We start from the raw sequence: 26,980 nt of genomic DNA on the forward strand, positions 1-26,980 counted from the left end.
CATAAAAAATACACATTTCATAAACAAAATTAAAAACATTACACTCAACGACCAAGATTTATTAGTCAGCTTTGACATAACTTTCTTTTCACCAATGTCCCGATCAATGACACTATCTTACTTTTACAGAACATATTTCCACACTACATCACGGCCCTCTTTGCCCACGTACTCTTCTCTGGATATTTCGTGTGGCAAAACAATTTTTACCTTCAAAAAGAGGGTACAGCCATGGGCTCACCACTATCTCCCCCCCCCCTCCAATTGCTAACTTTTATATGGAAGAGTTTGAGTAATGAGCTCTAGAGTTAGCGTGCCTAAAGCCTAAAATTTGGCTCGGATATGTTGATATTTTTGCCATTTGGCCCCACAGCTGCGAAGCACTAAATACATTCCTTAGCCACCTGAACAAACAACACAAGCGTATCTAATTCACCATTGAAATAAAAAAAAAAAACTCTCTTTCATTCCTAGACACTCTTCACACATCTTCCCTCAGGCTCTCTCTCCTTTTCAGTCTACCGCAAATCTACACACACACAGGCCAATACATATACAAAAATTCTTATCACCACCCAACACAAAAACTAGGCATCATAAGCACCCTTAAACACAGAGCTCAAACTATCTGTTCAAATGAACATTCTCTAAATCAGGAATACAAGATCATCAACCATACATTTATAAAAAATGGATACAGTAAAAAAAACTATTCACAAGATCCCCCACAGAGATACTGGTAAAAACATAAAAGATTTCAAGAATGCTATTGCCATAGCTTATGTTAGAGGCATTTCTGAAAAAAAATAACAGAACACTACACAAATAGAACCTCAAAAACTCCTTTAAACCCCCAACAAAATTAAGACATCTACTCAGTTCTTCCAAAAATCCTTTTCCACACCTAGCCCACCCAGGGGTATACAAAATACAATGCACATGTAATCTACCATACACAGGGGAAACAGGGTGAACCATCCCAATTAGGAAGGACGAACACAAACGACACATTAATTACCTCCATTTTGGAAAAACTGGCTTTCTGACCACGCACTCCAAACATACCAAGTCCCTTGTCCCAAACATACCCTTGTTAAGTCGGAGTGAAATTTAAGTTATAGAAAATTACGTTTCACATGGACGTAACGTATTTCTCATACTCTTGGGGCAAATAATGATTTATCAGAATAAATTAGCACTGTATAGAAATCAAATTCTATACAGTGCTTTATAGATAAATATATATCCTTTCTTGAAATTAAAATGTTTTGTTTAAAAGCTAAATGTTGTATTGCCTGAGATTAGTACCTACTGCACTTGCTCATAAAAATTAGCGAACCAAAGGCGGGGAGATAGATAAAAATTGGTCATGACTGCAGGTATGAAAAAAAAATATAGTAGATGAGATTGAACGCTGACTGTATTCTAATTCTTTGGTGTTACAAGTTTAGTAAAATCAAGAATTCAGGGTGGCGCCGCAGAAAAAAAATGATTTCTCTGAATTTGAATAAGGAATTAGAACCAGTGCTGAGACAAAGGAATAGGCATCCGCCATTAGCATTTCCTTTGTCTCACAAATCCACAGCTTCACTCTTATCGGTAGATTGAACAGAAATAACATTGTGGTTAAGAGATTTATGTATTACTAGAGAAAGATTTAGCAGAGTTTATTGTACTAAGAGGGATTCTATCTGGGACACAGATATAAGTTGAAATAAGATTAAGATCCCGAATTAAATAAAAAGTTAAAATGAGAAAAAAAATTTTACACCCTAAACCACATCAAAACCTGGTTCGAGATGGAATTCAAAGAAGCATGTGAAATGCTTAAACACAACTCAAATCCGAACAAAAATGATGGCCTAACCATTCCAAGAATGTGGAGGACCCATCTGCAACCTTTATAGGAACCAGAACAAGCCAAAGAAAAATCCCAATACAAGAAGACTTGAAGTGTTTTTTTTTTTTTTCCCCTTAACATTCCGTAGCAACTTGAACTGTACAAGGCCTGAAGAAAATCATTATTATTATTAATAAACAGGACCTCATGGAGTCAAAGACTCATCTAGGAGGTCCTTTTATCTCACACACATTTCATCATACCGTGTCTTAAACACATTCAAACTACTTGCAGACACCACACTCTCAGGCAAGGCATTCCAATCACTCACAACTCTGCATGAAAAAAACCTGCTTCTCACTCCCCTACTCACACCCTCTTTATACAGTTTCCAGGGATGACCTCTGGTTCTCCCCTGATCTCCCACTATTCTCTGTAGAACTTCTCCACCATTGATCCTATAACAACCCCTTACCAACTTGTAGGTCTCTATCATATCTCCCCTCTTCCTTCTCTTCACTAGACTCTGCAAATTACATCTTTTCAATCTTTCCTCATACTCGACATTCCAGAGGTCAGAAACTACCTTAGTCAGTCGCCTTTGGACCCTTTCCAACATCTCATCATCCCCATCATAGTATAACAATTTGAACTGTACAAATCCAGAAGAATCTTAGTACATGAGGACTTTAGCAGAGTTTATTGTAGTTTTTTATTTATTTTATTTATTAATTATAATTTTTTTATATTTATATTTTATATATATATATATATACATATATATATAATTATTATTCATCTTTACTTGGTAGAAAATATTATAAAAATTAGTTTGAATGACTATATACCGAGATTAAAAAAAACAACAAGGTTTAATATTAAGATACAACTAGTTTTGTTGAATGATTCAACTTGTTCAGGTATCACAGGCAAAGAATTATGACAGAAAAAATGAACAAATAAAAAAAACAACAGAGACATGATAAAATTATATCAACAGATCTAGTATAAAAGACAATAGTACATTTTAAAAACAGGAATGCGAGTTTTAGTTCTAAATTAAAGTTGAGGCTAAAAAAAGATTAATTAACAGCGTAGATTTAATTTACTTCTGATGATGACCTCAATACAGGAGTCGAAACGGCAAATTGTTATTTTATTAATAAGTAAAATAATAATTTCAACACGTGTGTTTTGTGTCCCTAAATTTGAAATATGAAAGAATATAATTTCTTGAAGTAGAATTTAATTTGTAAGTGAAAAACTTTCTACATGCTTTCTCAGTTTTTAATGGTGATTTTGTTTTCATTTTAACCTTATAGTCATATTTAAAATGATAATGAAGCATAACCCATAATTCTGGTTATAATTTCTGTTTTTAATAGTTATTATGATAAAAAAATTATTCATAAAAATTGAGACACTAGTTAAAGAGGATAATCAGTTAACACAATGTAATTAAATCATTGGTGCACAAAAGAATCATAGACTAGTTTTTCTTTTGAATTCATTGAGTCGAATTAACTTCAACATGAAGTAGTAGTTAGGGAGCCTCTTTTTAATCCTGGTTTAATTTAGTACCTAAAGTAATGGAAGTATGCAGCACCCCTTAACATTTGTAATTGTAATTTGTAATTGTAGAACATATAACTAATGTAGTCTGTATTTGCTTATTGCCCACGAGGGTAAATAATAATAGTAATAAACAAATTAGTAATTCAAAAACATAAATGCATAAGTGAGAGCTCACCATGCTATCATTCATTATCACATTATTGCTACACACCTTGAGTTCAGTCAGCTACCAAGGTGCAATTAAATGAAGAAGCAATTTAAATCCATAAGTTTATTTGGCCTCCTATGCAAAACATATTTGTTAAAAAAAAATCATTCCATGATGAAGATTTTTATTTCAGATTCTGGCTCAGCACATCAGAATACCTTAGAATTATTGAAACTAATTTAGTTACAAAAAAAAAAAAAAAATCATTGACCAATGTTATTAACATATCAACAGTTAAGATGACTTAATCAGAAAAGTGGATATCAGTACAAATAGATGTTATCTAAATAAAGTGAAATGGTGTGTTTGAAGTTCTGTTAAATAATTGATGGCAACTGAATCTTTTCAATGGCAAGCAGTTTCAAGTAGAGTTGATGTGGAGAATTTCAAAATGGGAAATTGGATGATGAAACTTATTTGTGCCTGTTTTATTAAGTTTTACTAAGGAAGAAGTAGAGGAATTTTTTGAGTCATTGGAGACAGAAGCTGATATAAGAAAGAGGTAAAAGCTGATTCTTATTGGAGATTTAAACAAAGGAATAAGAAGAGAACTGTAGTCATGTATTAACAACACCACAAACTTTTATCAACAAAGATGTTTTATTATAAAATATTTGTGGTGTTGTTAATACTGTGAAAAATAAGTCATGAACAACCATCAACACCTAAGCTATCTGTTAGATTGTAGTCATGTAGAAATATTTTGGGGAGAAGAAAAAAAGAAAAGCTTATAATGATGGTATGGTCCTACAGGATTTCTGTTCAGGACATGGACAAATAATTATAACCACTGTCACAACAAGATGTGCACAAATTCATATAGAAAGAACTCACAAAAGAAACAAGAAAATTCTTATCGCTGTCAACAATAACATAGTTAATATCTTCACGCTTGTTCAGGACACGAGCATACAGAAGATTTGAAATAGGAAGTGATGATCATTTAGCTTTAAGCAGGATAAAAATGAATATCATATTAAAAGAGAAAAAAATGTATGAAAGTTTTAAAAAAAAATCGGCTTTGGGAAGGGTACTATAGAGTGAGTATACAAATATTACTGAGAAATTAAAATGAAAAAGTTAAGAACAGAACCAAATTTTGAGCCGCTGGCAAACTCTGAAGAAAACATTGATTCAGCCAGGGAGGCATGTGGTGAAGTTGTTTACAAAGTTAAAAATAAAAAAAAAAAAATGAAAATTTCATGGTGAACTAAGGAAACTAAAGAAGCAGTCCAGGAAAAGAAGAAGTCATATTGATGAGTACCCTTTGAGAAAATACAGAGAAAAATGCAAAAGACAACTGTAGCATGTGTGTAAAGATAGCTAAAGAAATATCATAGGAACACTTTAGCAAGAAGATAAATATTATGAAGTAGCAAAATGTTCTGAAGTTTGTTGAAAAAACTCGGAAAAGAAGAAAGGAACGCATAAAAGGAATCAAAAATGATCAATTTTTTCAATTTTGAAAAAGTTGGAAAAAATTTCAAAAATTGTTCAAATTCTTGATGATTAGGTAGTGCTGTCATAGTACTATGACATCTTTGAAAAGGGAAATAAAACCAAATGTGAAATTAAAAAATAATTTCTCTACTTAATGTTCAAGGTTAGATTTATGCAAGCATATTTGAAAAGAGGCTAAGAAAAATTGTGGGAAAAAAACTATAAGATATAACCAAAGATTTGGTGAAGTGGATAACTTTTTTTTGGGTGAAATACAACTTGACTGAGTTTTGGAATACATAGTTGTCTAAAATATCTTCTTTTTTTCCACTGTAAAATTGTATAAAAATTGTTGTAGATTTAAGGTGATCAGTGGCGCACCCAGAGGGAGGGCCAAGGGGTCCGGGCACCCCCCAAAGAAAAGGAAAAAACACTAGAAAAATTTCCAAAAACCTTTTCCTAATTAAAATTCATTTTTTTTATTTATGTTGTGTGCTACTTATGACTTAGTGATCACTACAGATGCTCAGTTATAGGTCGTATGTGATGTGTAGTATGTATTTGTAAAATGTCTACTCAACTCCCCCCCCCCCCCAAAGGTTAAATCCTGAGTGCTCGGCCCCCTCCAAGATTAAATCCTGAGTGCGCCACTGAAGGTGATTGTAGTAGATCATTTTATTTTGTACATAGTACAAATTAAATTCTAGATGATTACTGGAAATAAGATGAATGTGAATTGTTGTCATCTCAAAGCTAAAAAATAGAATCTGTAGTCATTGAAAGAAGGTGGGAGATGAAAGAATGAATCTGAACTTACTCCAACAGTTGTGGTGAAATTGGTGGATGAAAAGCCATACATTTTTATGATCCTATTCCTTTTCTGAAGACTCATTGCATTTACCATTATCCACACAGCATTTGCCATAACTTTCCTTAAACTGATTCACTAATGGTGGTGTATTGCCCACAACTCTAATGAGCTGTTCCAGTCCTTGCATGCATTGAGTGAGTGACCAGAGAAGATACTGGACAGCCAATAGAAAATTTTTTGAAGAAACTTTTGTGAAAATATAATCACAATGCCTTGAAAATATCAAGAGCTGTAATAAGGCGGTAATTGAATTTCATTGCCAGGCATGAGACAACCACACAAGGAAGCCTGAAGTGTCCTTAAATAGTTCCATGTTTTGTCTCTAGAGCAGGGTTTCCAGACTATCTAAAAATAAATAAAAAATTACAAAAAATGTATAAAATTGATAAAAATTGAAAAACAAAATCCTTAGCCACTCACAATAGGTATACTAATAACCTTTTGTGGGTGGGAACAACATAAAAAAAATAATAGGTTTCTTCATAACTTTTCATACCACATTATTTGTTTTGTTCAATTTGAATCTTAATACTTAATTTTAGATTCAATTTGAATCTAAAATTTAGTTGATCTAAATTTTAGTTGTAATGGTGACATTTTATTCTTTTGATAACATCTAACATTTTTTCAGAGTTAAATATGTACCTGCTGCTGATGCTGCAGTTTTTCATCAGTCTGCTTTGTTAACACTTGAGCAAGAAACAGAAGTAACTTCTCCATCACCACCACCACCACCACCTCCCCCACTTCCGCTGTTATTACCACCTCTAAAATTGCCACCTCCACCACCTTCAGAATCACCACCAAGGTATATATTACTTATTAATGCATATATATATACAGTATATTACAGTATATCTATGTATAGTAATTTTTCTATATAACTAGTTAACCTAGTCAACAAATCCTTATATTCACATGGCTTAGGTTCTGCGATGGATTATCTGAATTAATCTGGATTATCATAATATTTGCTTAAAAATAAATATTTCAATTTTTTTCCATTCTCATTTTCCTTTGCATATTTGGCCTATCATGGCATAACTTGGCTCTTTTTGGAAACCTAATTAATTCTCTGATGGGATAGGTGATTCTATCTGCAAGGGTGTCATAGCTGTCAATTGCTTGTATTCTTCTGGCTAGTTTTCCTGCTTTGCATAAAAAAATACCCATTATACCTGAGTTCCTGAGAGAAAAAATCTTCCACATCCGTATCAAACTGGCTAACTCACATCTGTATGAGATGGCTAACTTATCTACACTTGAAATATGCTAGGTGAGAGTCGAAGTCATACTTTTTCAACTAAAGGGCATCGTCGAAACCAACTGAGCTATGGAGATGGCATTGCTTTTTTTTTTTCTTCCAAATTATTTATGAATAACCATCCTTGCATTCAATTCACAAAAAAAAAAAAAAAAGGGGGAAAAGAAAAGTTTGTAAGAAAAGAAAAAAAAATCTGCGTTGTATTTTATTAAAATTAATGAAAATTATCATTTCCTGGAATGTACCCTCAAGAAATATAGAAGGTGCCTGTGTGATGGCCTAACACAACTAAGATTTCATTTTTGTTTTGACTTATTTCAGTTATCTAAGGCATTTGTTTCTAAATGCAGTTCTAACTATAACAATCAACATACTTTTCCATATTCTCCATGCCTCTACATAATCTTGCTTTTCCTCTAGTTCATTTTTTTAATGGTTCTTTGCTAACTTTCATTTTTCATTCTATTTCAGTGACCAGATTAAGTTAATTCTAGTTGTACATTATTGAGCATTAATATGAAAGACTCTCACTACTTTGAACTCTTAAGGACCAAAGAAATACTTTGTTATTGTGGAAAGTTTGTTATATTAATTTCCTTTAGCATGCATCATTGTTATGATGCTATGTTGGAAACAACTGAATAGAGACTTTTAGAGTTGATTCACTATAACTGTGTTTGCTATAATGAGAGGTGACTATAATGTCATGTTTTTTTCTAGTTCCACCTCTAATTTCATCTTATTTCACAATTTTCTTCATGGTTCTCATATCCATAAATTTAGTTTTTTTGATGAACTGTTTTATTTCTAATTGCCAAATATTTATGAATAACCATCCTTGCATTCAATTCGCAAAAAAAAAAAAGAAAAGGGAAAAGAAAAGTTTGTAAGAAAAAAAAATCTGCATTGTATTTCATTAAAATTAATGAAAATTATCATTTCCTGGAATGTACCCTCAAGGAATATAGAAGGTCTGTGATGGCCTAACACAACTAAGATTTCATTTTTGTTTTGACTTATTTCAGTTATCGTATGCATTTCAAATTACTGTACAGTTCAAATTAGAATGAACAATGCATATTGCATGATTCAGGTCAGGTGTTTCTGACTGATTTTTCTCTTGTTCTACGTACGTTTCTTCACTTGCCTCTCACTATACCATTCTTTCTTGTTCTGTTGTCTATTTCCATATTTAGTTTACTTTTGTAAACTAAATTGTGCCAAAGTTGTTAAAATGCTTGTATACTACAAGTTAACAAAGTTGAGAATTCAGTAGATTAATTTTCATACAAAATTTGTTTATTTGGTTATTGAATTTAGTTAAAATCTCTTTAACTCAGTAGTAAATCTGTTAAGTCTTGAAGCAGCTGTATTTAAAAGCATGACATCATCTACATAGACTAGAGAACCAAACTTAATATCTACTATTTTCACATCACATTTAGTATCACATCTCATCGAAATGTGCTTTATGAAGATTATAAATAAAGCTCATCCTTTTAAATGTTGTTTTAAATCTTTGTGATTCAAGTACTATATAGTTTGTGAAGTTTGAATTTTTTTTTTTTTTTTTTTTTTTTTTTTGCTCGATACCTTGTCATAAGCTTTTCAAGATCTACAAAATTTGAGACTCTTGTTAAATCATCACACTTTCTAGATAACTTGTATTTCCTGAATATATCATGTTTTTGTTCCTCTGTTAATAGCATTTTAAGTGTTTTTATCTTTAGAAAAAGAAAAAAAAAGTGTTCTCTTAGTAAAGTATTAATAAGGTAGTATGCAATTCATTTAACTTGTGATTAGGATTGTTAATTCCTAATCCTGTGGCCTTCTCTCTTTGGGAAGGTTGCAACTAATTACTAGGGAGATATGAAGCAAGTGGTTTCCTGTTGCCTTCCCTGCCATAAGTATTTATGACTGTAGCATATGTGTTCATGCAACTGGTTTGCCTGTTTTGAGGGATGAAAAACCTGAGTTACTGGAGGAAAAATCCCTCCACCTCCATATGAGACCAGTTAACTTGCCTTTAGTCGAAAGAGACCAGATAAAGGTCCTCACATCATGGGCGAGAATCAAACCCAGGTCTTTTTGACTAAAGGGTTTCGTCTATACTGACTGAGCTATGGAGGCTCGATTGTTAATTATATACTAAAAATCAATAATCTGTAAGACAGTGTGCATTACTAGATGCAATAATGTTAATGATAGGTAGCATCCATTAGTGTTATGCTAATGTGCAACAAAAAGGGAGGAAACAAAAATAAACATAATCTTGAATACCTGAATAATGCATAATTCATCAGCTATTATTAATAGCATTTATTAGTATTAATAATTAATACTAATAGCAACATTATCAAAAGAATTAGAACTCATGATAATAGCATTAAATGATGTATAAATATGCCTACAATGAAACGTGAATAAATCAAAAATAATCTATCATAGAAATACTTTGGAAATAAACAGAAATAAATCAAGAACAGATTCAGATATTAAATTGAACATGCATGACCATAAATTGCAATTATAAATTTGATAAAGAAATAGGATGAGACGTGTTTAACCAGACTAAAGATGTATTTGAAAGAAATATATCAGATTGTTTAAAAAGAAAGATTTACAAATACACCCTCTGTCCGAAAAGAAACCGAACTTTTGATAGAAAATAAAACACAGGCCAATTATAATTATTCAAATAATTTATTTCAATCAATATACTCTCCCTCAGCATCATTACAGTTTGTCACTTTCAATTAATTCATTAAATGAGTTTTTTATATCGGTTTTTGGGATACTGTTGAAGGTTGTGATTACTGTCACTTGGACGTTTTCAATCATATCATATTGCTTTCCTTTCATCGGCAAATGAAGTCGGGGGAAGAGAAAGAAGTCACAGGGTGCTAAATCAGGTGAATACGGAGAGTGATCCAACACACAAATTTGTTTTTTTGCTCAAAAACTGTCTCACAATGTTTGAATGATGAGATGGTGCATTATCGTGCAAAAGTGACCAGCTGCTTGCATTACGATATTCATGCCATATGCGATGAATTCTTGTTATCAATCGCTTCAAAACTTTGAGATAAAACTCACCATTGACCATTTGGTCAGGCAGAACGAATTCTTTTTGGATAATGCCCTTGGAATCATAGAAATAAATCAGCATTGTCTTTACTTTGGGCATCCAAAAAAAAGTCACTTCTCCAAGTGACTTTTTTTTGGATGCCCCTCTTCTGGTGGTCTCCACTCAGCACTCTGGCGCTTCGTTTCGGGCTCATACTCAAAACACCACATTTCGTCACCAGTAACAATCACAAGGAAGTTTGAGTCCTTGCAAGTGGTATTAATGAGGTTCTTGCAGTGTTCAATTCAATACATTTTTTGGTTGTCAGTCAACTTGTGGGGAACAAATCGCGAATTCAATTTACGAAGGCCCAAACTCTCAGTCAAAATGTTCTGCACAGTTGATTTTGAAATCTCCAGTTCATCTTCAATCAATCTCACGGACGATTTCGGATTTTTTATGATGAAATCGCTCTTTTTGGAAGTTAACTTCGCTCAGCCCAGTTTTTGGACAGCCCAGCTTTTCATCATCCTCATGTGTCTCATGACCACTTTGAAATCGCTTAAACCACTCATAAACTTGAGTACGGGATAAGCATTCATCATATATGCTTTTTGAAGCATTTTGTTGTATTGGTTTTCCTATCGCTGAAACCTTATTTTTACTTCTTCCTATTATCTACTCTGCAGTCGTATCTATGCTTACCAAAATTTTGAGTTTGTCCCCTTTTTGGATATATGCAAATTTGTTTTATTAATGCTGCGCCAGCTTATATCCTATAACAGAGTGGATTTCTATTCAGTGAGACATTCCCAGATTCTTATCCATAAACTCATTAGTAACCCTTACTGACAGTCATGGCTTTTAGACTAATTCTTTAACTATCAATTCCCTCCCATTTATGGTTCAGAATTTTATGAGTGGTGAGTTGACTATCATATTCAGGCAAGACTCAGAATTAAATAAAATACATGTTTATTTTAAACTTGAAACACATTTATAGTTATATTATACCACATATTCAATAAACTCAGTCATGCAAAATCAATTCTAGATTATAAGGTCAATTCACACTAAATTAGTTCAAAATGCATATTAAACAAAATTAAGCATATCACTAAGCACAGTACTACCAAAACAATAACTCTCTCTCTCTCATAAATTTCATTTCTAAGCTCTGTGGTTTAATATCAAAGCAATCTCAATTCAATTGTACCTGTAACATATATCACACAAATTTGACTCTGTCTCTCTCATTAATAATCGGTCCAGGACAATATGCCAGATGGACATCAATTATGTTACATATCACAAAATTCTACTTAGAGTTCATTAGTTAGACTGTCCAAACATCAATCATATCAAAGTAATTTCTTCTCTCCAATGCGAACTAATTAACATGAAACAAAAAGTCTACTTTACCATCACTGAACGGGAATCAGGTCTGCTGGTCTTTTCTACCCTTTTTGTTACCTGTGAATTGGATCTTCCATCACGCCACGTGCAGGGTCTGGTTACCAATCGGTAGGCCTATCTTTGTATACAGCATCGTTTCCGCGTTGTCGGAGGTTAGCTGCGGACATGCTCGTGCCTGCAACCGCTTCCAAGGAGAGCATTCGCTATCACGTGCTGATTCTCCGTCAGCAGCTCACTGAACAGGCTGCTTGAATTTCCCGCCGTTACACATCACTGTCTTGTGCACAATCGACTCGAACAGGAAGGCCACGGTGAAAGTAAAGGAAAACTCATCATCGGCCTATAGAAGAGAGGGGGGTAGAGTACCGCCAAAGTGAAGAGAAGTAGGGAAGTGACAGAGAGGTAATGGAGGGGTACTGGGGGGAATGGGAGAGGGAAAAAGGAGAGGAAGGAGAATAGGATAGGAAGGGTGGGTGGGGAGGTGAGGAGTAGGGAAAAGAGTAAAATAGGCCTCAACTTATCCTACATATCCTACTAGCTCCATGCTATCAGATGATAACTGTGCCATTGCCTGTCTCCTAAGATAGAAAAGACCATGGAGGTAGCCGGCACCCAGAAAAATAGGAACAACAATTGATGAGATGAAAAAAAGTAGCTTCCTTGACCTCACAAGCCCCTTTTATTTCTCTTGTTAGCACCCTCTCTTTACTTCTGAATTTCTGACACGGCACTATGATAGTCTCGTCCCCAGGTTGGTCCCTTACTTTCTCCCTGCTTTGGGAGTGCCCTTTCTCAGAAGGCAAATGTGAGTTGCTTTCTGTGTACGTCACTGCCTCGGGCTTTTCGTTTAACATGCATGCGACCATTAGACCTTTGTTCACAGGTTACTCAGTGATTCACAGTATAATAAATCATCTCAAATGAACGTGATATTTACAAATAATTCTCTTCTCATAAATAAATAAAACAATATAGTGTTATGATATCTTACAATTTGATGCGTTTCGGTAAAACTTTTACCAAGTTTAACACAAAAGTGAATCGCACATCTCTGTTTGAAACTCATTTTCCGACTGTTCATCAAAACACACTCTCACTCTCGGCACTATAACTTGGCTTCTAATGAAACAAATGTCCTAAACAGTCGACACAACACTAATGAAGGTTGTCGCTTTCGACAACAGGTGGTGGCACTAGTTTCTTCTATTTTCGAAAAGTTCGGTTTCTTTTTGGACAGAGGGTTTAGTGTGTACTAGTGATGCACGTTGTAAAAACTGGAGCCTTACTAAAATGCAATCTGAAAAGATGAAAATAACATGCGATTACATAAAAAGATTAATAAGTTTGTAAGAAAATAAAAAAATGTAATATATAGTGCAGCAATAATAAGACAGTAAATTTATTTTAATAAATTATGGAGACAATTACTTTGTTATGGTAATAACTCTGTTTAATATAAACCAAAAAATTGCTTAACAATTTGAAGTCTCGATTTTCATATCAAGGTCATCATCTAGAGCAGGGTTGTATAACTTAAATGCTGCCATGTGCAATATCATGTAATTGTTACACTTATATGGACTGCATTTTTTAAAACTGGATTTTTAGGGAAAAATAAAATGTATATAGAGTTCAATAGATATGTTTATTGAAAATAGCATTTTAATGTGATACATTACATTTTTTTGAATCAACAATTTTTCCAATAATTGTTGATTCAAATTTCCACCAGTAAATTGGAAATTGCTGTTATTAATATATCTCTCAAATTTGCATCCATGAGATATGTGGGTAAGTTGTGCAATGTCAGAAAGAACGCCAGAAAAATAAGTTCTATTTTGAATAATAATTGGCAGTGTTTCATAAATTTTAGGGTTTCATTATTTATTTTTGAGAATGAAGTGTGTCTGAGTGATTTTTGGTGTGAATTTTATCAGAATTATTAGTCTAAATTACCGTTTTAAATATCACAATGCTGGTCACGAGGTCAACCACATGGGCATCGACTGGTGCTACTAGGCGAATTCCATGAAAGTCGAGTAGCATTGGCAACATAGACTTTTCAAAACTGATTTGATGTCCTGAGTGCAATATGTGTGCATGGCAGAACATAAGAGATGTCTTTGTGGAGAGGCAGAGAATTAGTGAAAGGTGAGAGAAAGTATGGATTTGTTGTAAGTGCCATAACTGTTGGACAATGATACACAGAATGCAAAACTGACTGAAAAGATTGATAGTGTACATGAAAGAAACAGAAATGAAATGAAGGATAGAGAGACTGACGGAGTGAAAAAATGCAGGAATGTAGAAGTGAAAGTTATGAAAAAAAACCGAAATGAAACGAAAACAGGAGAAACTGAGGAAGTGAGATAATGCAAGGATGTAGACGTGAAAGTTACGGAAAAAGTTGCGAAAAATGGAAGTGAAATGATAGTTGGAGAAACTGAAGGATGAAAGAATGCAAAGATGTACAAGCGAAAATTAGTGATAAGGGGAGATGAAAGAAAGTATGAATGAAGAAAAGGAAGTAAAGTGCGGCCGAACGAGAGGTAGCAAGATAGAGAGTGAAATTGTCGGAATGCAAGATTTAATGAAACAGATATTGGGAATGAAAAATGAAATGAAGAATATGTTGAGTGATGTTAGGCTTCTAGTGGAAATTAATGAAAGTATGCAAGAAAATAGAATGAAAGAACAAAGAGTAAAAGAAGTGATGAGTGATTCCAGGATAACAGTATATGGAAACTCCATAATTAGCGGGCTAGTTACTGACAGAGTCGTCCATAAGGTCTGCTATCCGGGTTGGAGAATGAGTACAATAATTAAGGCATAAGGAGGAAATGAGCGAGAGAGTTAGTTGTGATTGTAGGGACGAATGATTTAACTGGACATAAGAAGGAGGTGAGGACAAATATCAGGAGACTATTGAGAAGAGTGAGAGATAACAGTGTACTAGGAAAGGTTGTCAGTGTTTTACCCAGGTATGATGAGTTGCGATGGAGAGCCAGAATCATGAATGGTATGTTGGCAGAGCTGTGCGAGGAGAAGGGAGTGGAGTTTGTGGATGTATGGTATGTGTTTGAGGGAAGAATGAAATTATACGGGCATGATGGGTTGCATTTAAATAGCTTTGGAGTGAGTGTGCTGGAAAAAGTGTTGCTGGATGAAAGTATAGTGTGTGGAAGTACAGTGTGTGTGTGATGCCTGCCAGAGATCAGAAGGAAGAGATGAAAAGAAAAATCAGGAGAGTGGTACTGAAGAGACAGCAGTGCTTGGCAGTGGAAACAGTAGTGGTGTGAGAGAGGAAGAGAGAACAGGAATACAAGAGGAACAGGGAAATGGGGAGAGCTTTGGTGGACAGGGAGACATGGCATAGAGAGTGAATGTTGAAAGTGGCAGTGAATGTGTGTATGAAGATGGAGTATATTGCAATGTGGGTGGAGACTGAGTAGGCATATGTGGTAAGCGGTGATAAAGGTGATTTGGTAGGTGTAGTGGGAAAATCACCACCAACATATGACTTGGATAGGACTGGCTATAGACCTAAAATTAACGGTTGTGTTTGTTTATAAATGCCAGAAGTATCAGAAATAAAGAGGATGAAATGGTTTCACTGATTGAGTTTATTCACCCCCAAATCATTTGAATAAGTGAAACATGGTTGACAGGAATAGAAATGGAAGGGTACAGTATTTTTTGTGAGAATAGAAAGGGCAGGAAGGGAGGGGGAGTGCTGATGATAGCAGGGGAATTAAGTCCACATAAGGCAGACATGAAAGGGGGAAATAGTGGCAATGGATGGTTATGTTAAGGCAGTTTTTTTTTATGACGTGGAGGTTGAGATGAAGACATATTTAGTTGGATGTTGCTATAGGCCTGGCAATGTGGAAAGTGATGATGGAGAAATTTTATAAACAACTTGGATTAGTGAACAAAGGAAGGGTAATTATTATAAGTGATTTTGATTATGGCAGTATGGATTGGAATGAAGAGATAGCATTTGGGAATAAGGAAAGTGAATTTCTCTAGTTCTTGAGAGATAACTATCTCAGGCAGCACGTAAAGAAAGGCACATGAGGATCAAGAGTTCTAGATCTCATAATTTCATCAGAGGATGGATGTAATTGGTAGAGGAGTTTCACATTTTCCTCCAGTTGGTGAAAGTGATCATGAAGTAATCACCTGTGTTATATGCAGGCTTTTGCGATGGAAAGATATATGTGGAATTATAAGGCTGGTGATTATGACAAACTTAGGAGACAACTTCGAGCTATAACATAGAATGAGGAGTTGAGCGGTAAGAAAATAAATGCTGCATGGGAACTTACAAAGAAATACATAACAGCATCAATATCCCAAAGGCCAAAAGGCTGAATACGGTTGGTGTAAAAGGGATGAATGTGGAGCTTAAGCATGAAATCTGGAAAAAGAAAGTCTTTTGGAGGAAGTACAAGATAAATAATGGTAATCAGTCACATGCATTTAAAGAATAAGCCAGGAGAGTAACTCAGTTAGTAAGGAAAACAAAAGTAGAGTATGAGCAGAAATTGACAAATCAGGCTAAGAAAACTCTAGAGAGTTTTTTAGATGTGTGGCAAGTAGGAGGAGGAATGATCATGGAAAGATGAAGTTAAAGGATGAAAGTGGTAGAATGGCTACTGCTGCAGAAGACATTGTTAAGATATTCAGTGATCAATTTATAAGTGTGTTTCATCCTGATCAGGGTGGAATCATGGGAAACTTAAGTATAAAGGACATAGGAGAGAATAGCTTAATTGTGAGTAAGCAGGAGGTATTTGAGGAAATAAATAACCTTGATGGTTAATAAGGCGATAGGATTTGATTAAATATCACCACGCATCTTAAGAGAATGTTCCAGGGAACTGGAAGTAGCACTGGCATGCCTGTTTAACAAGTTTTGCAACAGCACAGGTTCCAAGGGAGTGGAAGGAGGGTAAAATTGTTCCACTGCATAAAGGTGGTGATAAGGCTGTAGCGTCAAATTATAGAGCGGTCTGTATTAGGTCCTGGAGAGATTGGTGAGAAGTAGGATACAGAAATTGGTTGATAACAGCAGTATTCTCTGTGGTTATCAGAATGGGTTTGTTAAAGGGAGATCATGTTTCACTAACTTATGTACTATAACAAGGTGACAAATACCTTGGACAGAGAGATGCATATACAGTGGTGTACTTGGATTTTCCAAAGGCTATTGATAGACTCCCACATGACAAGCTCTTAAATAAATTGAAACAGATGGATTTGGTTAACAGACTTCTGTGTTGGATCAGTGACTAGCTGTCAGATAGATATCAGAAAGTTGTATATGCAGGGGGGGGTGTGCAGTATCTCGATTTGTATGTTAATGATATTGGGTTGGGTTTATCTATTGATATCCAGCTGTTTGCAGATGATGCAAAACTGGGGAGAGCAATGCACAGTCAGGCATTAACATTGCACAAGAGGACTTGAATAGATTGCATGAATGGGCAGGCAGGTAAGTGTAACTGTCAGTTCGATGTTGCCAAGCGTAAGGTTGGGCAACATTGAAGTGTTGAGATTTGGTAAGCAACGATGAGATGCAAATATATACTTGGTGGGGAAACTTTAACAGAAGTAGAGGAGATGAGAGATCTAGGAGTGATGGTGGATAAGGACCTGAAATTCAGGGTCCACATTGCACAAGTTGTGAAAACATCCCATCAAATAATGGCAAGGATGCGGAAAACCCTGACATGCAGAAATAGAGAGGTTATGATTCCATTGTATAAGGCCTTGATCAGGCCTCATATGGATTATTGTGCACAGATTTGGTTGCCGTGTTTTCATTGTGACGAGGATATGTTGGAAAGGGTACAGAGAAGATTCACAAAGGTAGTCAGTGGTCTTTGGAATGTGGAGGACAGATTGAGAGAATGTAAGTTGCAGAGCCTTGTGTATAGGAGGGGGATATGATTGAGACATATAAACTGGTCAGAGGTTGTTATCAGTAGACATGGAAGAGATTTTTCATAGAATGGGAGAGAGGAGTAGAACAAGAGGCCATTGCTGGAAACTGTGTAAGGAGGGTGTAAGCAAAGGAGTGAGAAGCAGGTTCTTTGCATGGAGGGTGGTTGGTGAGTGGAATGCATTGCCTGAGTGTGTTGTGGATGTGGGCACCTTGAATCAGTTTAAGACGCTGTTGGATGAGCATTGTATGCAATGGTGAGTACCTCCCACGATGAGTCTCTGACTCCATGGAGGTCGGGTGTTGATAATAATGAGATTTTGTATGTATTGGTGACTTGTTTAATTTCATGAGTAATGTTGTCCCAGTACATATGTAATATTCATTATGACTTGAATGTATGATGTGGTGATGTGAATGGCAACAAGAGAATTTGCATACTAATCATAAAATACTAGATCATTTTCATGCAGGCATTGCTGGTGTGAAGTTGAAAAGCTGACCAATCAAATTTTAGTATATTTGTTTAGCATGCACTATAGGTGATTTCTGTTAAACTGCAGGAATGTAAACAAACTCTCCTCTTTAGTGAAAATATTTATTTACATCAACAATGACAATATATGTATCTACTGATTTTTTTTAAAATCATTTAATATCATACAAATATTTTTTTTCTTCTATTTATTAAATTTATGCTGAAGACTTCATTAAATCATTGAATGGGCCACATCTGGATCATGGGCTGTATGTTGTGCATCTTTGATCTAGAGTATATATATATGTACAAAGAAACATGCTATGTTACAGTGCATGTAGCATGCTAAAGTTGCACTAATTTGGTCAACTGTTAATTGGCCTGATCTCTGGTTGGGATGGGAGGAATCCTTACTAATCAGAGCTAGAGTCTTAATATCTGTTTGGCTAGGAATTACTAACTGATAAATTTACAAAAGTTAGGCTACAGATTGTTCACAGATAAATAATAACAAAAACGCTATTGATGGTGATCAGTATGTGAAATAAGAACTGAAATTACTATTTAAAGTCCTAAATCGACAGTTTGCTGGAGAACTTGAAAAGAAGTTATGTGGGCTAAATGTGCGACATCCATATTCTTGTGATTTTTTAGGCCACCATTATTGTTTAGAACAGATGGCTGATCGAAATTTTTCAGGTTTCCTTAAATTTGTGTTCATATTAGGTTTTTGTATGATGTAAGGAACAGGTACATCTATGACCTGTAAGGTACATTTATATACTTTATAGGTCATAGATGTAAGGTACATTTTTAATCAGTTTGATGTAGGGTGTTAAGAGCATGATCCAAGAGGCCCCATTTACCAAAATTGCTAAATTTTATGTGTTGTTTGTGTTCTTTTTTATGAATTGGAATTATGCATCCACTTTCACCAATATAAGGTAAGTTACAGGCACAATGGATTCATTATACTCCAAGGTGGGCCAAGGGGAAAGCAGATCCTTGGAGGATTTGAATATGTTTTTTTTAATTTTATAGGTAGTTTAAAAGTAGCATCAAGGTTATAATGGCATGGCATTCTCTTTATTTTATCTGATAACTCCCTTAATGTATGGAATAGTTATGTTTTGCTGTCATCATCATCATCATCATGCATAACAAGGATTTAGGCCTAACATGGTCTGTTCCGGCCTTAGAAGTCGTCATTGAATCGTTTAAGAGGACGTCCTGGTTTTCTTTTTCTTAATGGCTTGTACTTTAAGGCATGGTTTTACTGTAATCTATATTATTTGCATTTTTAGGTGTAGTTTTATGAAGAATTTTATTGATGATATTTTTGCTATAGCCATTGCTTATAAGCATATTGCCACTAATTTGTAATTCTTGCATAAGAATTTTCTTATTAGAGCAAATTATTATAGCTCTGTTTTTTTTTTTTAAGGTGTTTACATCCTAAAAAAATGGATGGAAGAAGAGAATAGAGACCACATGAAGAATAGAATAGTGAACACTGGCATTAAGACTGGACAATCAGATCACTACTTATAGAGCAGAGATGCATCTGATATCTTTAACATTGATATATTTTTTTTTTTTGCAGTACTCTTTCCTCCATTTCTTAGTTTGCTTCAATAGCTCAACGACATTTTGCCACATTCCTGATATTTATTTTCTGTATGCTTATCTTTCCATTACTGTTTTGCTGTTTTTTTTTTTTTTTTTTTTGCAAAGATTAATCATATTTTTCTCTTATTCTCTCAGGCTTTTTTATTTGCTAGAAACTTTTTGATACATTTCTTCACTTTCAGACCTGCCTGCCTGTCTAACTTTCTGAGTCCATCATGATATTCAAATGTTTTTATCTTTTCAGACGACTTCAACACATGCCTATCTCGCTGAATCAGTGATTGTTTTTTCAGAGTCTGCCACTGAGTCTACAAAGTTATGACTCTTGTTTTCAAACTTTATTTTTTTATTCAATAGTATTTCTTGTTAGTTTAAACTTTTCAGAACTTCAGTTCACATTTTTCTTTTAACTGGGACACTCAGTTTTATTAGACTTAAACACTAGGTAGTGGACACTTCCTAGTGTTTTGAGTCTAATCAAATTCCTTGTATATATGCACTCCTGAATCAATAAAATGTCTTAGGCAACAGTAACTTAAGTATTTTCTTATTTTTATAATCTCTACCTGAATTATACACATTTTGCTAGAAAAAATAAAATATGATCCACAAAAATGAAAAAAATTATGCAACCAGAACATCACATTTTCAACATGAAATGATACAGGAACAGCACATAAAGGTGATTAGAAAAATACTGAAGCATTATGAAGAAATTAAAAAAAAAAATAATATTAAAAAAGTAATTGATCGTATTCAAATGGAGTAAAGAATTTGAAAGAGCAACATCATGTAATGTTATTTTAAAAATAAAATATTTGCTATAAATACTGGAATGAAAGAAGAATGAAATGTTTCTTCTTTATAATTAAAAATATAAAGAAGAAACATGGCATAATAAAGTAAAGAAAAAGAATCGAAGGAATTTTATAAAAAGCTTCAACAAATAATTAACAACCTAAAAATGACCACATGTTTATATTAGGCAATCTAAATGCAAGAATAGGTAACAATCTAATTAAATGCTGTATGAGAAATAATGGTTAAATCACATCAAACCGATAAACATGGACTAAGATTGATTGACTTTGCCCTATTTAAAAATGGCAAATTCTTTTTATAGACATACACATGTCTATAAATACACCTGCGAAGCAAGAGGACTTGTTAATTACATAATAGGAAACAATTCAGAATTTCCAGAAGTTGTGAGCAGTTCATCAGGGTATTTCATCCTCAGTGTGAAATCAGAAGCTGAAAGTTAAAGAATGAAATGAAAGAACACTAACTGGTGAGCAAGCAAGTGGTATATGAGGAGTTAAGTAAGCTAGATGTCAATAAGGCAATAGGACTTGATTACATATCACCACATGTCTTAAGGGAATGTTCCAGGGAATTTGCATCAGCCTTGGCCTCCTTGTTTAAGAAGAGTTTTGCAACAGCACAAGTCCCAAAGGAGTGGAAGGAAATAAAATTGTTACACCTCACAAAGATGGTGTAAGGCTTAGGCCACAAATTATACTGTATATCTGGAGTTGCAGTTCAGGTATTGGAGAGTTGGTGAGAGATAGGATACAAAAGTGGGTTGATAACAGTATTCTTGTGCTTGTCAGCATGGATTTGTTAAAGGGAGGTCATGTTTTGCCAACTTGCTTATGTACTATAACAAGATGACAAATGTATTGGACAGGGGAGATGCATATACAATGGCATACTTAGAATTTGCAAAGATTTTTGATACATTGCCAGACCACAAGTTGGTAACTAAACTGAAACAGATGGGATTGGACGATAGATAAGTAAGTTGGATACACAACTGGCTCTCAGATAGGCACCAAGTTATGTATGGGGATGCATTATCCCAGAAGACAAAAGTCATTAGTGGTGTGCCAGAGGGACCATTATTATTTACTTTGTATATTAATGATATTTGGATGTGTTTAACTTGGTGATATGCAAATATTTGCAGATGGTGCAGAACTGGGGAGAGTGACGAGGAATCAAGCAGATGTTATCCCTTACAGGAGGACTTGAATAGATTGCATGAATGGGCAATAGTATGGAACTGTCTGCTCATTGTCACAAAGTGTATGGTTCTGAAATTTGGTAGGATGGAATGCAAAGTATACACTTGGAAATATTTTGAAGGAAGTTGAGAAGACAAAAGATCTTGGAGTGATGGATAAGGATCTAAAGTTCAGAGGTCATATTGTACAACTTGTGAAGTTATCACATCAGATTATGGCTATGATGCAAAGGACTTTAATATGCAGAAATAGGAAGTTTTTGGTTCCATTGTATAGGACCATCATCAGCCCTTGTATAATCAAGCAGATGCAAAACTGGGGAGAGTGACGAGGAATCAAGCAGATGTTATCCCTTACAGGAGGACTTGAATAGATTGCATGAGTGGGCAATAGTATGGAACTGTCAGCCACAAACATCCTGCCACAGGCATGGATGTTTGTGATTGTCTGTGGAAATACTAATGGTAGTGGTTGGCGGTAGATTGCGTTGATGTAGTTGCAATCAGTTTGTGAATTGTGAGTGGTGGAAGCAGAGTTGTAGAGTAGATGCCCTCCCTTGATGTGTCTTTGGACTCCCTGGAGGTGACAAATAATAATAATAATAAATTATTGTGCACATAATTCGTTCTGTGATTTTCACGGTGATGACGATATATTGGAAAGGATCCAGAGAAGACTGACTAAAATGGTAACTGGTCTTTGGAATGTGAGATTTGAAGAGACAGATTGAGGGAATGCAATTTGAAAACCTTGTGAATAGGAGGAAGAGAGGAGATATGATTGAGACATTTAAGTTGGTAATAGGTTGTTATTGGGTTAATATGGAATTTTTTTTTTTCATAGAATGGGAGAAGGGGTAGAACAAGAGGACATCCCTGGAAGCTATATAAGTAGAATGTGAGCAGGGACATAAGGAGCATGTTCTTTGCATGGAGAGTTGTTTGTGAGTGGAATGTATTATTATTATCATTATTATTATTATTACATGACACCTCCAGGGAGTCCAAAGACTCATCGAGGGAGGGCACCTACTCCAATGCTCTCCATCTCCACCACTCATTCCACCAACTACTCTCATCATCTGCATCAACGCCATCTACTGCCGACCACCACCACCACTAGTATTTCCACAGACAGTCAGAACCATTCATGTCCAAGGCCAGATTCGAACCCACAAACTTTTGGCTGGAGAGCAGATACACTAACCACTCGGCCAACCAGGCTGGCATCATTGCCTAACATTGTAGTGAATGCAAATACATTGAATGAATTTAAAGCATAGTTTGATGGACTTTGTGTGTAACAGTGTGTACCTCCCATGATGAGTCATTTGACTCCGTGGAGATCTGGTGTTAATGATAATTACCATCAGGTTCAGTCCTGTGCATCTCAAGTGATTAGCCTGCAGAACTGATTTATTGCTGTTTCTTTGAATAATGTAGATTTCGGTTCCTAACATTGTCACTTATACTGCCTATATGATGGTGAGAAGGAGGAGAAACCAGAGACCAAATGTGACAGCATAACATGACAACAGTCACTTGGCATTTGATAAGAAAAGTAATGATGTTTTGGCATCTGATGAAAGTAATTTCCTAACTTAGGAATATATGAATTTGTAGTTGCAGTACTTGCTGGGTTTTTGAGAGCTACATTTATGGAAACTGAGCAAACTGAGAGAAGGTGCAGGTTGGTTTAGTCTGGAAGGTTATATGTTGCTTATTACTAGCTCAGTAATTGTCCTGTATATGCCCATAAAGTCATTCGGAATTACTTTGCAAGTGATGCTTTTCAAATAATATGCTACCTTTCTTTTATCATTCGTTTCTTTTTAAATTTTGAGAGCAATCCAAGCAAAAAAGAAATTGTTAATAAAGAAATATAAAATATTAATGTTTTTTATTATTACTATTTTTCATAAAATTTGTTTTGTTATTTAGTTCACCAGACCTGGACGTACAGGGAAAAAAAGAAGACAAGAAAAATCACTTAGACTCTTATGAAAATGTTAATAATGAAACTAATTTAAAGAAAACAGTGCAGAAAGAGTGTCAGTGGAATAAGCTAAACCACGAAGAGTCTTCTACTGAAGGAGATATTGATTTTATCATGAAAAATATTACTAAGGAGAATAAATCAGTATTTCTGAATACACTTTTGAAATCAGATTTCTCTTCTAATTTAATTCAAGGTTCAACTTTCTTAGAGGAACATACTCAGAGTGGTAAGCTGCATTGTTTTTCACATGTTGTGTGTGTGTGTGTGTGTGTGTGTGTGTGTGTTTTACTATTAATACCACTTTCAGTTTCTATTAATTAATTTTATTTGTTTTATTGTTAATAAAATGTTTTGTAAATGGAAAGCTAGAATTTTTGATGGACCAACTCTCAAGTAGTTCCTTTGAAAATGTGAATGCTGTTTAAAATAGATCTCTTAATGCATATTAAGAGAGATTAATTAACGTATTCAGTATTTTATTGAAAACTGGATTTATTATCTCATAAATAATACAAATTAGATTATGATATGTTACATTGGATTATAGATATTGCTGAACCAAGGGAAAATTAATGTATATAGAAATGCAGCACATCAATTGTTAATAACAGAATGGCTGATTACTATTCATTTGTTGTACATGTGGCATTATATATTAGCCTCTTTCTTACTTTTGCTTGTTGGTGATTGTTGCAATAGTTGAGATTTGCTTGGTACTTACAGATTTAATTATCTGCATGTTAATTCTTTCTTAACATCCCAGCCAAAAATTTTTATAAATATTCTAAATAGCAAAGTATCATTCATTTAAGAGACAAATAATGAAAAAATGAGAATGTCATTTCTTATCAAGTCATCTGCAAGGGTCACCCCCAAGAAAACTATGTTAAGTATGTGGCTTTCTTGGGGAATCAGATGTTAAGTATAGAAAAGCCGCTGCTTTCAAAAACACAGATATTAGGTACAAATATTTACGTTTCTATAAAACCTCAGTATTGTTTCCATTTCCATCACTTTGCTGCTATGAGAACTAAATATCGAAGCTACTTACAGACCAATTCAAAAATTATGGATCCATTTAAGATCCACAAAAGATGTTAATCATTTGCATTTTTGGAAATTATGGAGACAACTACCGTGTTTGAATAAAAACTTTAGTTTACTATTACTAAAATTTTACAATTCGACGTTTCGACCTTTATGTCAAGGTCATCTTCTGGAGCGTACAAATATACACAAGAAACAAGCTATACTACAATCATACTGGTTCGTTAAAGACACTGACTAACTGCTACCACAATTGTTGGCCTGACCTCTGGTGAAAAAAAAAAAAAATTATACATCAACGCTAGAGTCCTATTATTTGTGTTGTCTACTATATACATATATTAACATCATTCCAGCCAGTTGGAGTGGAATGGTTTCTAATAATAGCAGATTGGCTAGAGTCCTGACTTATGTTGAATCTTTCAAATTAGGTTGGCTGAATGTGTTATGCATTAAGGAAGGGGATGGCACACATTCAGCCAACCTAATTTGAAAGATTCAACATAAGTCAGAACTCTAGCCAATCATAACTTTCATGTCATCCTTAGCCCATCCATGGTATGTAATGTATTATAGGTTTGTAAATAACCTTTCGCAGGTGTGAGCAACATAAAAAAAAAAAAAGGTAATTATATTTCAATCTGAATTAATTAGATATGAAAATCTTTGCATTTGATGACTGGCACATCAGTGAAAAAGAATGAATAGTCAGGAATATAAATAATTTGTTGCAGTCAAATAAATATACAGTAATTTACAGTTGTATTATGAGTAGTGCAATAAATTACTATGATAAGGAATGATCTACATGTCATCTTATTAACTCTAGTTATGCATGGGCAAAAGAAAAGTAGGAAGGAGTTTTTTTTTCCCCAAAACAAACCAACTAATAATAAATTACTGAAATATAGAGCCAAAAGACTTTGGTTCGGCATAAATAAAATATTAAAATTGAGGATATTATGGATCTAGCCATATTTTATAGCCAAATATAAAAAAGACACTTAAAAAGTTTCAAAAATTTAATACTCATAATAGGCTCCCACTGATGAGACCTCAATAAAGGTCGAAACTGGTTTGGGTAGTGGCCCCTTCCTTAATGCATAACATTATACATGTCTGCAAGGAGATGTGCTTTTCATTATGGGAGATATTAAGACAAGTAGTGATGAGAGCTTGGTTCACCTTTACCACGAGTTGCCTCAGTCCTAAAGATAATTCAGGCACAAAGTTTGTTTGCTTACACTTGGATAAAGGATTAAACTAAATTTATTATAGTCTAACCAAGTGGAAAATAAACTTCCAACATCTTTCTCTAAATCCAGAGTAATTTAATAATAAGGTTGTACACCTTTTGGCAACTCGTATAAGTAAATATGATTTCGCCATTACTTCCACCTTAGTATCACCACCTCTGGGTCTGGCTCCCACTGATGAGACCTCAATAAAGGCTGAAACCAGTCTGGATAGTGGCCTTTCCCTTAATGCATAGCATTATACATGTCTGCAAGGAGATGTGTTTTGCATTATGGGAGATACTAAGACAAGGAGTGATGAGAGCTTGGTCCACCTTTACCACGAGTTGCCTCAGTCCTGACGACACTTCAGGTGCAAACTTTGTTTGCTTACACCTGGATAAAGGATTAAACTAAATTTATTATAATTTGGAAGAAATTTGTTAATAAGAAGTTTGTAATGATGCAAACTTTCCATGCAGTACTTCCATCATCGGTAATTTGATATGATGATTGATGAGTTATCAATGCCAATGCCCCAGGATTTTGTTCTTGAGCCCTTGCTGTTAAACTTGCTTGTAAATGATATATCATGCAGACTCACTGGGGATCTTCAGTTATTTGCTGGTGATGCAAAGTTGAGGAGAATTATAAGTAGCACTGCTGATGTCATTTCCCTTCAGGAAGATTTGAATAGATTTTTGACTTGGACAAAGGAGCCGGGTTGTAGTTAGTTTTAATATTAATAAGTGCAAGGTGTTGCATTTTGGAGTGCAGAAATGTAAGACTGTGTGCTATATTGAAGGTGCTGTACTGCAGGAAGTGGATGAGATTTGGGAGTGATGGTGGACAGCAGACTGAAATTTAGAGGGCAACATTGCATGTGTTACAAAGGCTGCACATTGTAGTGCTTCTGTGATAAGAAGTACTCTAACATG

At 34.6% G+C, this 26,980-nt stretch overlaps 1 protein-coding gene across 3 annotated transcripts in view; it reads left to right on the forward strand.

Annotated features, from left to right (window-relative positions):
* LOC150096712 (multiple PDZ domain protein-like) overlaps positions 1-26,980 on the forward strand; it is a 1,501,001-nt gene that overhangs the window by 927,297 nt on the left and 546,724 nt on the right. For all 3 annotated transcript variants that reach the window (XM_090408593.1, XM_090408594.1, XM_090408595.1), the window contains 2 exons: positions 6,566-6,742; positions 23,703-23,986. In XM_090408593.1, the coding sequence (XP_090264719.1) occupies positions 6,566-6,742; positions 23,703-23,986 (461 nt within the window). The remainder of the gene's footprint in view (positions 1-6,565; positions 6,743-23,702; positions 23,987-26,980) is intronic.

Source organism: Typopeltis vanoorti, chromosome 18 (genome assembly GCF_054136105.1).
Source record: "Typopeltis vanoorti isolate ZY-2024b chromosome 18, IOZ_Tvanoo_1.0, whole genome shotgun sequence".
NCBI classification, from domain to species: Eukaryota; Metazoa; Arthropoda; class Arachnida; order Uropygi; family Thelyphonidae; genus Typopeltis; species Typopeltis vanoorti.